Below are 14080 nucleotides of genomic sequence, written 5' to 3'. Positions count from 1 at the left end.
GGGGCGATGCTGTCGGGGGGGAAGAAGGCCGCAGAGGCGGCGGCGGGCGGTGAGGGCGGGCCTGAGACGCCGGTGCCTCCGCCCGCCGCCGCGGGGGCCCTGGGCTCCTCGGCTGAGAGCGGGGGGGCTGCGGAGCGCACTCCCCGCAAGAAGGAGCCGCCGCGGGCCTCGCCCCCAGGCGGTCTGTCCGAGCCGTCGGCCGCCGGCACCGCCCCCGCGCCCGGCGCGGAAACTACCGGCATCGCCGAGACCCCCGAGGGTCGCAGGACCAGCCGCCGCAAGCGGGCCAAAGTAGGTGTGGGGCGGGCTCGGGCTCCGGGCCCGGCCCCGCCGGCCAGGAGCCGCGGTCGGAGTGGGGGTCAGGCGGGCGCCGCGGCCTCGAGCGGGACGTTCTCCGGCCCTTGGGCTGCCGGGCCCGGCCCTGCTCAGAACGGCTTCTCGGGAGAGGGCCGCGAGGCTGAGCAGGGTCTCCGGCCCGATCAGCCTTTTCCGGGCGGCGCTGGTATGTGGGGTGCGGGTGCTGCCCCGGGGAAGCGAGTCCTCCACCAGGATAAACACGCAGAGGCGCAGGAAGCTGATGTGGATTAAGGTCTCTTATCCTCACAGCTCATCCTCATCAGTTATGGGGAGAACTCGTGCACTTTCTTAAAAGAGAGCAGTCTGTAGTGGCCTCGGGACTTTGGAGGGCTTCCTGGTCAGATACCTAGCGGTAAAAAAAATCCCACAAAACCACCCTAGCATTGCATTGGAGTTCTTATGATTTCTATTTCCATGAGCCCACTCAGTCCACTGTTCTTCAGCTTTCCTCAGCTTGTGTAGGAGAGTTGAGCAAATGCTGTATTAAGGGTGAGATTTAGCAATGCAATAAACATGACACATAGAGGCCATAAACAGTTTCTAATAATTTAGGCCTGTGGCATATAATTCTTATATTTTATTCTGAAAATATGAGAACATTGTCTTTTTTTGTGAAACTTTTTCTTGGGAACCTGGTTGCAGAAGACTTTGAAGATTGTGGCTGTGCCTAAAGCCAGGTGTGTTTGATACGGAAGCTGAAATTACTTCTAGGAATTCTGTTGTACTGTTGCTGTGGCATTGAATATCTTGCTCTTCAGGGCTTTTATGTGATATGATAGCTGGGCTTGTCCTTTGCATATTGGAACTGTTGTGTAGGTCAATCCAGTGCATCTGTTAAACTGAAAGAGGGTAGATGTAGATTGGACATAAGGAAGAAATTTTTCACTGTGAGGGTGGTGAGAGCCTGGCCCGGGTTGCCCAGAGAAGCTGTGGCTGCCCCATCCCTGGAGGGGTTCAAGGCCAGGTTGGAGGAGCAACCTGGTCTGGTGGGAGGTGTCCCTGCCCAGGGCAGGGGGAGGCAGTGGATGGGCTTTAAAGGTCCTTCCCAACCCAAACCATTCTGTCATCTTCTGCAGCATATCTGGGGTTTCCTTGCTTTGTGGTGATCTCTTAAAAGGTGGGAATTAGTGCACTGTCTGTGGGTTATATTTCAGTGATGTTCCTGCACATTGACAGTACCCATTTGCTGAGGGCATTAATCTCTCTAACACAGTATATCCCCACCATCGCTTCAGGCTAGCACAGGGTCACGTTATTGTGAATGTTTGTGGTGTGAACTCAGTCAGGGAGGATATCCAGTTTAAAAATAAACCTAGAGAAAAGCTTAGTTTTTTATTGGACTTGATTATTCTCTGAAAGATGTGTGAGCTCAAGGAGGATGGGAGACTTCAGAGGGCCTTAGGGTAGAACTAGTTTGTGTTGATTTCAAATAGGTGTGATGTATACTTGTGATGCTGTGAGATCATTGTAACTTGCTTAAGAGCGGGAGTTCATAAAAAGATCCTGGTGGTGCAACATCTGCTCAACAGTGTGAAAAACTGAATGTGCTGGATGGAGTGAAATGTAAATATTTGAAAGGTAGCAGATCATGGAGTGTGTTAGCGTTTCACTGAATTTAGGCTTTCCTGTGCATGGGTTTTCCAGTGCTACTTTGAGTTGTGCTCATTGATACCATCTCTTAATGACCGAACAGTGAAAGATCTCATAATTTTGATGAGAAACGCAGAGTTGTTTTTGTCATCTCATGGTAGAAGCTGACCTGTAGGGTGTTGGAGGTCACTTAGCTTTCTTTTTGTTTTTCTCATGGCTGCATATTGTGAGAAGTGCTTTTTGCCTTTCCAATCAGTAGGGAAATTAACTAGCAATATACAAAGCTTTCTTACTTGGGGAAAAAAGCTTGATTTATTAAACAGGATGATTAAACAGAAGAGATGCGTCCCTTCTATGTTATTTCTTGGGGTTTCCATGTTATTTAAATTGGAACAGGTCTTTTTTAGCTAGTAATACTGTTTATTTTTACTGGAGAACAGAACAAAACATGTATGGCACTAAAGGTATTTTTTATTTTTTGTTTCATTGCATTGAGCATTCTTTTCCTTGTGTGACCATCCTGGAGAGGAGGCAGACATGATCCTCTGTACCAGGGCAAGATGAAATCTTGTGTACAATTCTGGTCACTTTTGTTTGACAGATAATTCAAGTTGGAACATAGCGATTGGACATAGAGTTAATTTGTTATTCTTGAGTTTGACAGGGAGATGAAGGAAGGGAAGGAAACTAGAGAGGTTAAATGATGATATAACAAATACACATAGTCTGGGCTCGATGTGAGTAGAAAGTTCCTACTATCAGACACTTGTGGGCTGAAGACTTTTTTTTTTTTTTAGTGGAGGTAAAAACATGTGGAACTTGTTAAGCTGCTGAAGATTTTTATAACATGATAGCTGTAATAAGACTCTGGACAAGGTAACTTGGGTCTTTTCTTTGAGCTTTAAGCAATTTTGTTGCTTGCAATGTTCTTTTTAGTAGTGAGACTTACAGACATCTTCAGTTTGGTTATCCTTTGTTCTGCTTTTTACAGGTGGAGTATAGAGAGATGGATGAGAGCCTTGCAAACCTGTCAGAAGATGAGTATTACTCTGAAGAAGAGAGAAATGCTAAAGCTGAGAAAGAGAAAAAACTACCACCACCGCCTCCACCAGCTCCTGCAGAAGAGGAGAATGAAAGTGAGCCAGAGGAGCCGTCTGGTGAGTAAAGAGAGACCTTCTCCTCTGACACTACTTACCTGTTTTATTGCCAGAAATTAAGTGGGGTCAGGTGCAGCATCATGAATCCTGTATCTGGTTTTGAATGATTTTTCAGCAGTGCTTTCTTTGCTGCCCCCATATGTGGAAGGAGGGGAAAAATGCAGAAGAGCAGCCTGATAAAGATATGAATGTGCATGATCTAATTCCAAATGGGGCCAAATCTCTCATACCGGATTCTCATGATCCTTATTGACTTGTCTTTGGAAGCTTATTGATCAGAATAGCCTCTTTGCCACGCCTGCTCCTGTACCAACTTTCACTTACTCCTCTGAGAGAAAAGGTTAAATTTACTTGGGGGGGTTGCTATGCAGGAGAACAGATTTAATCTACAGTGATTGCTGTGGCTTTAAACTATGATTCTAATCTTAAGTTCTGGTTGGATACTATTTTCTTAAACTTCAGTGCTTTCCTTATTACATTTGACAGAGTTGTAAAGCTTCACTTTACATTGGAAAGATTTTTAGTCAGTCTTGTTCAGGAAGCAGCTTTTGAAATTTACAGTATTAGCAGTACTCTACCCATTCTTTACCTCTTGCGTTTACAGCTACCACCATGACCTAGATCAGTGTTGGTATTTCACTCTATCTGCAAAATCATGCTTTTGCAAAGGTTAGTTTCCATGATACAACACATGTGCTGGTTGGTCCTAGGCAATAGTTGAAATCTAGTAGTTGAACTTTTGCTGGTTCACCACTGATGTGAATAACTTAGTCTTCAGTTCTGCTGCTTTTAACTGGCTTGTTTTTGGCTGGCAGGTTTGAGAATGTATATAATAGGACTGATGTCAGTTTGGGGATACTTACCTTCCGTTTCAGAAAATATATTAAAAGCCACAATTGTGTTATATCTCTTAGGATTTACCCTGTGATCTCTCTTCAGTTGTGACTTGTTGACTCCTGGCTTGATACAGGAATACTATAGCTCAAACACTTGACTGAAATATTTGCAATGGTAAAAATCCTTCCTGCCCATAGTTGTACATGGTCTATCAAAAATGGAATTTTAATAGTTGTAATTCAGCAAGTATCTCAAGTTTATAATTTAATTTATCTTAGACTTTAGGTTTAATCCTTGGAACATAATATTAATACTCTTCTGATATTTCTCAGATGCCATTTTATGCCTCTAAGAATGATTATTGAAATCAGTCTGAGGCATTAATCAGTGAAGCACAGTGTTTTATCTCATGATGGAAGAAATGTGGAAGGTATGCAGTGATAGACACACGCTATTCTATACACATAACAACCTGTTAAGCAATTATTCTGCAAACACTATATTTGGTTGTCTAAATGCAATGTAAATCGTTGTCTCTGTCCATGGCAGGGGGATTGGAACTAGGTGATCTTCCAACCCAAGCCCTTCTATGATTCTAAATAAAACCAACTTTCAGCCAGGCTGTATCTAGCTGTCTAGAAATAAGTTAATTTCAGGTCATCGTATCTTTTCTCCATTGCTAGAAATCCTGTGATATGCACAAAGCAGTGATGTAGGATGATAAATTTTCAGTTGTCATTCTATAGCTAGTCTTGCTTATTTTTAAAGGCTTCTGAAACTATATACATTGGTGGAGCTGTGTGTTTTTGTTTTTATTAATGCAGGTGTCAGGAGAATCAGGTCGTCTCATGCTGGCTGTTAAAGTGCATTGAAACTTCCAATTCAAACAGCTACTAGCAGGAAGAGGCATGGAGTCTGCTGTATATAGAAGCGATGTTTATAATTGTGGTTTTCTCTTTATGTCACTTCTTTGAAGCAAAAAGATGAGTATTCAATAAGAAATACTAAATAGGACAGTAATACTAGAGCAACATTGCGTATTGAAAACATAGGAAAATACAAAAGGTTAGCTTGTGTGTTACTGTTAATTTATTCTCATTGCAGACCTTAATTATTTCCTTTGTATGTTCAAAACCTGCAAACACACTGGTAATGCAGTAGAGGTGTAGAGCTGTCATGTTACAGATTATGACCTTTTATATTGAAAAGCCTAATTTTGCAAACTTAAAAACGTAATAGTGACAGTAGCTGGTATTTCATTAGTCTGCCCTTGCAGACAGTTGACAGTAGGAGGAGGTCATTAAGTATCACACTTCAGGTGACAGCAAAATGGTGGTCTTACATGGGATGGACTCCATTAAGATGTTCAGCTGTGGGGAATTCCAGGTATTTTGGCCATGTAGATTGTTATAGTCTGGATTTGCAAGATTACCACGTTATTGCAAAGCAGTTTAATAGGTGCAACAGTATTTAATCATTAAGATAATTTCCTTAAAGATTCTCTCCTCTTTTTCACTTGAGAAATACTGTCTGGGAGCAGAAACCCTGCAGGCTCACTTTCATTTGTGTTTTTGTTTCCAATATCCCTTTTGAAATTAAGGAGCTTGCTTCTTTTGTTTTTTTCTTCTAAGGATCTTATCTGTTTGCCCTCAAATTGAATTTTCATTTTTATAGCTTCCTGAAGATGTTCTTTATCAACTCCTGTCTCTTTAGTTATATCAGTATTCTTACTTTGTGGTAATTTTGTGTTTCTGGCTGCTGCTTTCCAAGGACGTGTGAGACTGAATAAGAGCCAGATTAACATCAAGTGAATAGTCAAATTTATTTGTGTTCTGTGTCTGTCTTTCATCTGACTTGTCTGTTTTCCTAATAAAATTCAATACTCAGTAGTAACTCTGTGCTGCTGGTCTTTACTTTAAGACACTGGGCGATTGCACGAAGTGGACTCCTTTGTAGACCTTCTTCCTGATTGCTGTTCAGCTCATGGTCCATTATTCTGTTGCCTTGAGACTTTCAGCAGGTTCTGCTCCTGCACATGTTGTGTCCGGCTGCAGTAATTTGATGTTAACATGGAGCAGCAGTTTGCTTCTTGCTTTCTTCGTTAGCAGCTGGAACATGGCTTTCTTTTGGGGAAGGAGAGGCAATCTCTACAAGCAGTCCTTGTTTTCACACTTCCGTACTCTGACCGGGTAGCGTTTAGAATTGTGTCTGAGCAAGCTTTAATAGTGATACTTTTTTTTGACCTAACATTGAAAATTGTTTATCTGTTATTAACAGAGAGGAAAATATTGATTTCTTTTTATAAATAAACCGAGAGCAATTTTGCCCCCTCTACTTATTGTCAGTTCTGATTCAGGGATAACAAGTGCCACGGGTTGATGTCAGCATCCTTTCAATTTCTTAACTTCTGGAAGGCAGAAGTGTAACTTCGCCTGCAAGTTAATGGCCTATGCTGGACCGTAAGTAGTAATGTTTGAGTTGTGTGAGTCTCTCAGAATGGAAGCAGGTCTTGTAATCTTCCCAGCAATATAATGTACTTACAGTGTAGGTGAAGTGAGGAATTTTCTCTTGCTGTTGCAGATTCATTAATTCATAGAAATCCAGCTTTGGGACTTCTGGGGCCTGTCAAAATACAATTATTTGTCACAGTCTCTTGTGAGTTCCTGAACTTCCCTGCTGATTATATAAAAGTACTGCCTATTGCTCCTCTACTGTAGCTGAGTGAAAATGTCGGTCTTATTTCAGTTCCTATTTTATTTTATCTGTAGATATGTAATGTTACAGCATTCCAGATGCTAATTCAGGTTATTAAAGTATGCAAATGTTTGGTTCACTTTCTGTGTCTTGCTTCAGGCGTTAAATTTGTAGTTCAGATGAAATTTTTTTAAGCCTCAAATTAGGTTCTGGCAAGATTGTCCACCGAGCCCCAAACTGTGAAGAGTAATCTTAACAATTGTGTGTTGGCCTCAGGTTAGACCTTACTCTTACCTGTTTGGAGATGACACCTGAGCCGTTGTGCTCTAGGAAGTGACTGTTCTATTTGCTACCTTGACTTCAGCAGTTACTTTCAGTGAAGACTTTAGAAAACACCCAATTTGCTGACCATTGAAGCACTTGGTTTGCAGGAGCCGTGGCAGAGGAGCGACCAGCCAAACAGTGCTCGGCCGTCTCTGTAGTGTTCCATGGCTTCCTGTTCTCTGGAGGAGACCAGACTTTAGTCAGGCTTCTGACTGTGTAAGAATATCGTGTATGAGCTAAACTGGCAGCTGGCATCTCCTCTGAAGATTAGCAGCGTGTGAGGTGACCTGTATATTAGCTTCGTTCCTGCAGATATCATAGCTGTACTCATCTCTGTTTTAGAAATGCTCTGTTCCTGGTTGTATTGCAGTCCTGTCAAGGCTGCTATTTAGGACTTAGATTCAGATGAGTGCTTTGCCTTTCCTTACGTTTCCAGCCCTGGATACATTTAAAGACTGATGTCTTTCAGTGCTGGGTATTGATCACATTACCAATCAGTGGTATTGACATGTACTTGGATTCAAGGTGTCTTCTTAGTGTGTTAGAAGGTTGTTGGTGTATCAAGGTGGTGAAGCCAAAATAAGTGGTCTGAGCCTTTCAAAAAAGGTTCCATCATCAAGGAAGGGTTTATGGCAAAAAAAAAAAAAAAAATAGGCTCTCTTGAAAGTTAGAGGCCTTTCAGAATGGTTCAATCTATCCCCTTGCATATGGAGAGACTCAGGAGTACCAAGGGCAAGATTACAAAATTCTTATGGCTTGAGAACCATAGAATCTGATGGTGTCCATCCACCAGATCTCGGCAGTAAGAAATGTAATCTTGTTATTCAAATCCTAGCCATTAATGAAGTTGATCATAAGTATTTAGCCACCAGGAATGCTACATATTGTGTACTTCTTTATTTCCCATAAAGTCTGATGTAAAGTGTTCCAGTGACATGGATGACACTTTAGAAGACCACAGAGTTTGGTGCCCTGGACCTAGGTTCCAGAAGATGGGATGATTCTCAGAAAACGGGTTTAGTTAGTTGGTGAAATTTAATACCTAAAACGCCAACTGCCGGGCCTTTATGTCCAGTATGGTTTAACTTATGGAGTAAGGTCCCTGAGTTCTCCTCTTTCCTTCCACAGGGCAAGCAGGAGGACTTCAAGACGACAATTCTGGAGGGTATGGAGACGGCCAAGCATCAGGTGAGGGTGGCGTTTGATGCTTGCCACTTAGTAGCAAGAGCCGCCAAGTTAGGCATTGATGCTTGCGAGTGCGCATGGGTGTGCTTGTTCAGAACTTAGACAGAGAAACAGGAGTTGTCTACCCATCTGGTAAAAAGTGAGGGGTATTTTCAAATGTCAGTTGAGGTCTGTACCAACCATGGAAAAGGATGCTGACCTATGTCGAAATGCCTCAGGCCGATCTCTCATCCCTCCACTCCTCTCCATGTTTAGAGGAGTCCAAATGTGCAAAAAGATACTCTTACATAGCCAGTTCCTACCACCTGGAATGACACAGGAAGCCCTGGGCTTCAGCACAGTTGACCTTTTTACTAATTTGCTTGAAAAATAGCGTGGAGTGCCTTTCTGCTCCTTTGTTTTTGCTTTTCCTTTTGAAAGGGTTTGTGTTTGAGCTGTGTGCCAGTGGTTAGGCCAGGAGATCTATCTGTTGGGGAGATTCTTAGTCTGCTCCTCAGTGGACTGGGTTGTGAATTGCATTTACCATTTGACCGAAATACTGATGCTAGCAGTATGCACTTACCGATTAATTCACAGAATTGGTGTCTTTACTCTTAAGAACTTAGAGTGCTACTGAAAATCTTCCACCAACTTGGCCACTTTCACTCTCACTTGAGGATTAGGGTTTTAAGTTGAAGGCTCCAGAACTTATTCTCTACCTCCAAGCTGATCTTTTTGAAGAAAGTACAACTTCAAGATATTCATCTGAGGGTGTATCCCTGCTGTTCTGAGAGAAGGAGCGTAGTTATGTTTTGGATCTTACCACCTGCATAGAATTTCTGACTACTTGAGATTATGGGCTTGAGGATGCATTGCCTGTTTAATTTTTAGGCAGACATTGGCTGTTTGGAAATTCTACATATTTTGCATTTTACATGTATATATATGTATGTATGCTGAGGGTATGCTTTATCAATTGTCTGATTCAGCAGCCAAATAACATTCCTTTAGAGTGTTTTTCATCTGCAGATGTTTTGGTAAGTCTTTAGAGGAGTAGCATTCCTCAAGATTTCTTCTGTGAGGGAGATGATAATGAAAACTTCACATTAGTTACTGAAGCTGAATGTCAGGAAATGGCAGGTGTGTGTGTGAAACTGTGAAGAGGAGATGAGAATCCATTCTAGGCAGAACCGTTCCTACAGTCACTAAAGAGTTGCCCTCCCCAAGGAAAGTGTGTGTAGTTCTGAAGTGGTACTCCCTTTAATGTGTTGGTTTCATGAAACACAAGCAGCAAGGGTATGGGATGGGGGAAATTAAATCAGCCTGAAATGCATTTAACTTTGAGTTGTGTAGTTGCAAAAGTAGATTTAAGGACATTTAGTTCTTATAAGATCTTCGAGTGGTTGGGCCAAAAAAAATGGTATCTTTGCTGATATGTTCCGCTTTTTCTAAATTCTGGTGTCAAACCTTATTGCGGTCTTTTTTTTCTAAATGCCAGTGCTCATCTGGAGCTATTTTGACATTTTAAAGTTCAGATATTGCCATAGAAAACATATGGCCTTAAAAAAGACAACAAAAAAACCACCTTGGAATTCTTTCCAAGGGGCTGGCTTCCCTGGCTTCTCAGTTTGAAGAAATAAATCACAGAGCTTTTCAAGAAACTGGCAAGTTGCCGTAAATCCACATGTCTGAGAGTTTCCTGGTAGTTGATCACTGCATGACAGTCAACCTTTTTAGCAAATATCTGGAGAAGACACACTCATTTTAACACAAGCCTCTAAGAGGGAGTCAAGTTCAGCATTTCAGATCTTGTTTAACTGGTCATTCTCTGAAAATTGTGCTGCTGGGCTTTGTGCTAACACTTGATGGTCTAGAACCTTAATTTAGATTTGTTAACATTAATAAAGTATCAGAGAATTGGTAACTTTGATTTACATGTACTGTTTTACAGAATTCATAGTATAGCATTTATGTGTGGATGTTTGCACAGTTGGTTCAGTGAAGTTCCTTCGACTGCAGGACAGCAGAAGGGCTGGGGGATGTCTGTTACTGGAGAAGATGAAGTTCTAGCAGACCTATGGGTTTCTATTCCATAGCTGAATATTACTGTCAAGAAGTGTTGTGGGTGTGTCAACTTTTCCTGTTGTTAATTTCATTTTACTTTCTTGCAGTGCTCTGTAGCCTCTGTTACTACTTTCCTCTTGTAAAATTCCTGTAAATTATTATAGACAGGTTTTTTTTTTTTTTTAACCTCGAGTCATCACACAGTTGGATCTTCTAATCTTTGCTTGTGAATGAATTTTGTTAGCTTCACAGCTCTTGCCTTGCTTACATTTTTTTTCTTCATCTTTGGGATGTAAAAATGCTTGGAAGTTAAAGGTGTGTGTGTTTGCACCAGAGTTGAAAGAAGAGAATTCCTTTCCCCGGTACGGAGATGTGTGTACCTCTGCACATGAATTCCAGTTTCACACAGTTGTCTTGGTTAGTGTAACACACTGCAAGCTTATATTTTCTAATCTTTTGAACAATTCCAGTTTCAGCAAATGATCTTAATCTTACTGCATTACTTGTGGTTTTTTCCCCTTGGGATATATTAGCTTCCAGATTGAATGTCCTCTCCTCTCTCTGTCCTGATCTTAAGTCACTTCCTGGGACATATGAGAGCTATATTGTTCTTTCTGTATTTCACTTCTCGGTATTTCATTTTGCTCGCTGTGCCTGCTAGATTCACTTTTGCACTCTACTTGTAGCGCTTTATGCACCTGTGTCTTAGTTTGTTACTTTATATATGGTATAACGTTTGAATGAGATTGAGGAATGTAGAGTACATACGTGTATTTTTACTGCACTGCCAGTGTTTGAATTGATGGAAGTACAGATGCCTTTATGAATGGAGTCTTTCCATAGAGAAAATGTCTCCAGTATGTGTTTTCTTATATGCAGAGCTTTTAAAAGGAGAAGTCAGAAATCTGTAGTTATTGATTGTAGGCAGCACTTGAGAAAGGGACACAGGAAAAGCATAAGTAGGATTGTATTTTATTGCACTGGCTGTTGTGAATATATGAAATATTCACAAAAGGAGCGGTTCCTCTAGCTTGAGGAGTTCAGTGCAAATGCAAACCTTGAAGAGCCAGTGAGAGGGGACTGTAGGTATTGTGCTTCGATCTTTATAGATCTTTTGGCTTTGAATGGGTTCCAGAATGTTCTCATATTCTGATTGAAACTGGAAACCACACAAATGAAGGACAGCATCTAAAGCAGTTATGTTTTATTGATATTATATATGTGTGTGCTATATATAATATGTTATATGATATATGTTATATTGATATGTACCTCTGCCCCCCTTACCCACAGGTGTTTTGTGGGTTTCTTTTCTGTGTTTTCCCACCCCTGGAGTATAGCTTTTTTGTTAACCCTAGATGATACCTGTTGTTCAAATAACTGTTGACTTGGGAACCTGCATGTCTTGCAGAAATAAATAAAAGAACTAAATGAAAGCATGACGTGGAATTGGCCACCATACCATCTCAAGGATAGATGTGCTTGCTAGGAAGGGTAGTGTAAAAATACTTAGCAGTTCCTTTTGCAGTGCCTGTAGACAACTTGTCTTTTTATTGTAGGTGTGGAGGGTGCAGCTTTCCAGAGTAGACTTCCACATGACCGTATGACATCTCAAGAAGCTGCCTGCTTCCCTGATATAATCAGTGGGCCACAGCAGACCCAGAAGGTGTTTCTGTACATCAGGAACCGCACCGTAAGTTTATTGTAAAAGTATTGATAAAAAAAGGTAGGGCATTTGTGTACCATGCAAAGACTTGTTGGCAGTTACTCTCTCTAACAGTTGGAAGATTTTATTTATTTATTTATTTATTTAATTGAGATGTTGCAGGTTCATTTCTGGCATCCTATCATGCTCTAAATTGCCGAGGAAGGTGTTACCCAGTGTTTGATTGAGGCAATGCTGTGAGGCAGCGTAAAGAATCTGTAGTATATGTACAATATCCAAAACACAGTCATAATAACCATCAAAGTTACATGATTTGGCTAATACAGCTTTTAAAAAGACAGAAGCAATCAGAAAGCTGGTGCAACTGTTCTATTACTTGATCTCAGATTAAAGAAGTCTCTTAAGAATACTGAAATAATAATCAAATATATTATTGCTTAGAATAAGGCGAACCTCTCAGTTTTGCCTAGCATTCAGTTGCTGTAATACTGAGATATCAATCCAGTCGTGTGGCATATTCTCAGAGCAAAATAGTTAACTTTGACAGCTTTGATTTCATAAAAGAAATTATAACATTGAAGAAATGAAACTCTTGTGTCTGAATGTTCGTAGCGTTTCTGCCCAATTCAAAACTTCCATGCAACTTAAAATATACAAAGAAGGGACAATATTCATGTAATTCACTTCAGACAAGCATGCCTGAAGTTTAAGCCTTAATAAAACTTAAACAGTGGTATGGTGTCTTGCAGATGATGCTTTTAAATTGTGACAATGCTTTTAAGTTCCTCAGGGTTCAGGGCTTTTTCCTGTATTTAGAAAAGAGTGTTTTAGAAACCTAAATCATGTTAGAAAAATTAACAGTAGAAAAGCAAGAAATATTTTTAAAATTACTTTTTAAGAGCGAAAACCCCATATGCAGCGTTCAGGTTTTTTTCATAGGTTTAAGATACTCCAAGATCTGAGGGATGGGTCACTAGCAAAGGCCTTCAACCTGTTGCTCTGAGGTGTGCTGGGTATGCTGCAGCACACTCAAAGTCTTATGTGGACAAGCCAGGGGCTCCTGAGGCAGTAGGACCTGGGAAGTCACAGGTAAAACACCTCAAAGGAAGGCCACCTGAAAAGCAGCACAAAGGAAATGCAGCCACTCCAGCCAGTAATTCATCTCCATCACTCTTATGACTGGAGTGTTGGAATGGAGGGATACAGACTCTTCAGGAAGGACAAGCTGGGAGAGACGAGGAGGGGGTGCTTTCCTCTATTCAATGAACAGCTGGAGTGCATGGAGCTCCACCTGGGGTTGGCTGAAGACCCAACGGAGAGCTTATGGGTCAAGATTAAAGGGAGCACAGGGGCAGGTGATCTTACAGTAGGGGTCTGCTGCAGACTACCAGACCAGGGTGATAGGGTGGATGAGGCCCTCTAGAGACAGGTAGGAGCAGCATCACATTAACAGACCCTGGTCCTCATGGGGGACTTCAACCACTCCAGTATCTGTTGGAAGGACAACATAGCAGGGCACAACAAATCCAGGAAGTTCTTCAAATGTGTCAAAGACAACTTTCTCCTTCAAATGGTAGAGGAGCCAACGTGGAGAGGAGCCATGCTGGACCTCGTCCTTATCAACAAAGAGGGGCTGGTGGGGAATGTCAAGCTCAAGGTTAGCCTTGGCTGCAGTGATCACAAGATGGTAGAATTCAAAATCCTTGGGACTTTGGCCTCTTGAGAGACCTGCTTGGCAGGGTAGTATGGGAAAAACAAGGGAGCACAGGGGCAGGTGATCTTACAGTAGGGGTCTGCTGCAGACTACCAGACCAGGGTGATAGGGTGGATGAGGCCCTCTAGAGACAGGTAGGAGCAGCATCACATTAACAGACCCTGGTCCTCATGGGGGACTTCAACCACTCCAGTATCTGTTGGAAGGACAACATAGCAGGGCACAACAAATCCAGGAAGTTCTTCAAATGTGTCAAAGACAACTTTCTCCTTCAAATGGTAGAGGAGCCAACGTGGAGAGGAGCCATGCTGGACCTCGTCCTTATCAACAAAGAGGGGCTGGTGGGGAATGTCAAGCTCAAGGTTAGCCTTGGCTGCAGTGATCACAAGATGGTAGAATTCAAAATCCTTGGGACTTTGGCCTCTTGAGAGACCTGCTTGGCAGGGTAGTATGGGAAAAACTACTGGAGGAGAGAGGGGCCCAAGAAAGCTGGTTAGTATTCAAGGATCACCT

General features: G+C 41.9%; 1 protein-coding gene across 2 annotated transcripts in view; it reads left to right on the top strand.

The window, feature by feature from the left end:
- The first annotated feature begins 6 nt into the window (after window positions 1–6).
- KDM1A (lysine (K)-specific demethylase 1A) overlaps window positions 7–14080 on the top strand; it is a 49373-nt gene continuing 35299 nt past the window's right edge. The window contains exons 1-4 of one of the 2 annotated variants that reach the window (XM_014949183.1): window positions 7–291; window positions 2939–3104; window positions 8088–8147; window positions 11747–11880. In XM_014949183.1, coding sequence (XP_014804669.1) covers window positions 7–291; window positions 2939–3104; window positions 8088–8147; window positions 11747–11880 — 645 coding nt within the window. The remainder of the gene's footprint in view (window positions 292–2938; window positions 3105–8087; window positions 8148–11746; window positions 11881–14080) is intronic. The other variant, XM_014949184.1, reaches the window with a different exon arrangement.

Source organism: Calidris pugnax, unplaced genomic scaffold, assembly GCF_001431845.1.
Source record: "Calidris pugnax isolate Ruff unplaced genomic scaffold, ASM143184v1 scaffold174, whole genome shotgun sequence".
NCBI lineage: Eukaryota > Metazoa > Chordata > Aves > Charadriiformes > Scolopacidae > Calidris > Calidris pugnax.
This window is presented reverse-complemented; position numbering and strand designations above follow the sequence as displayed.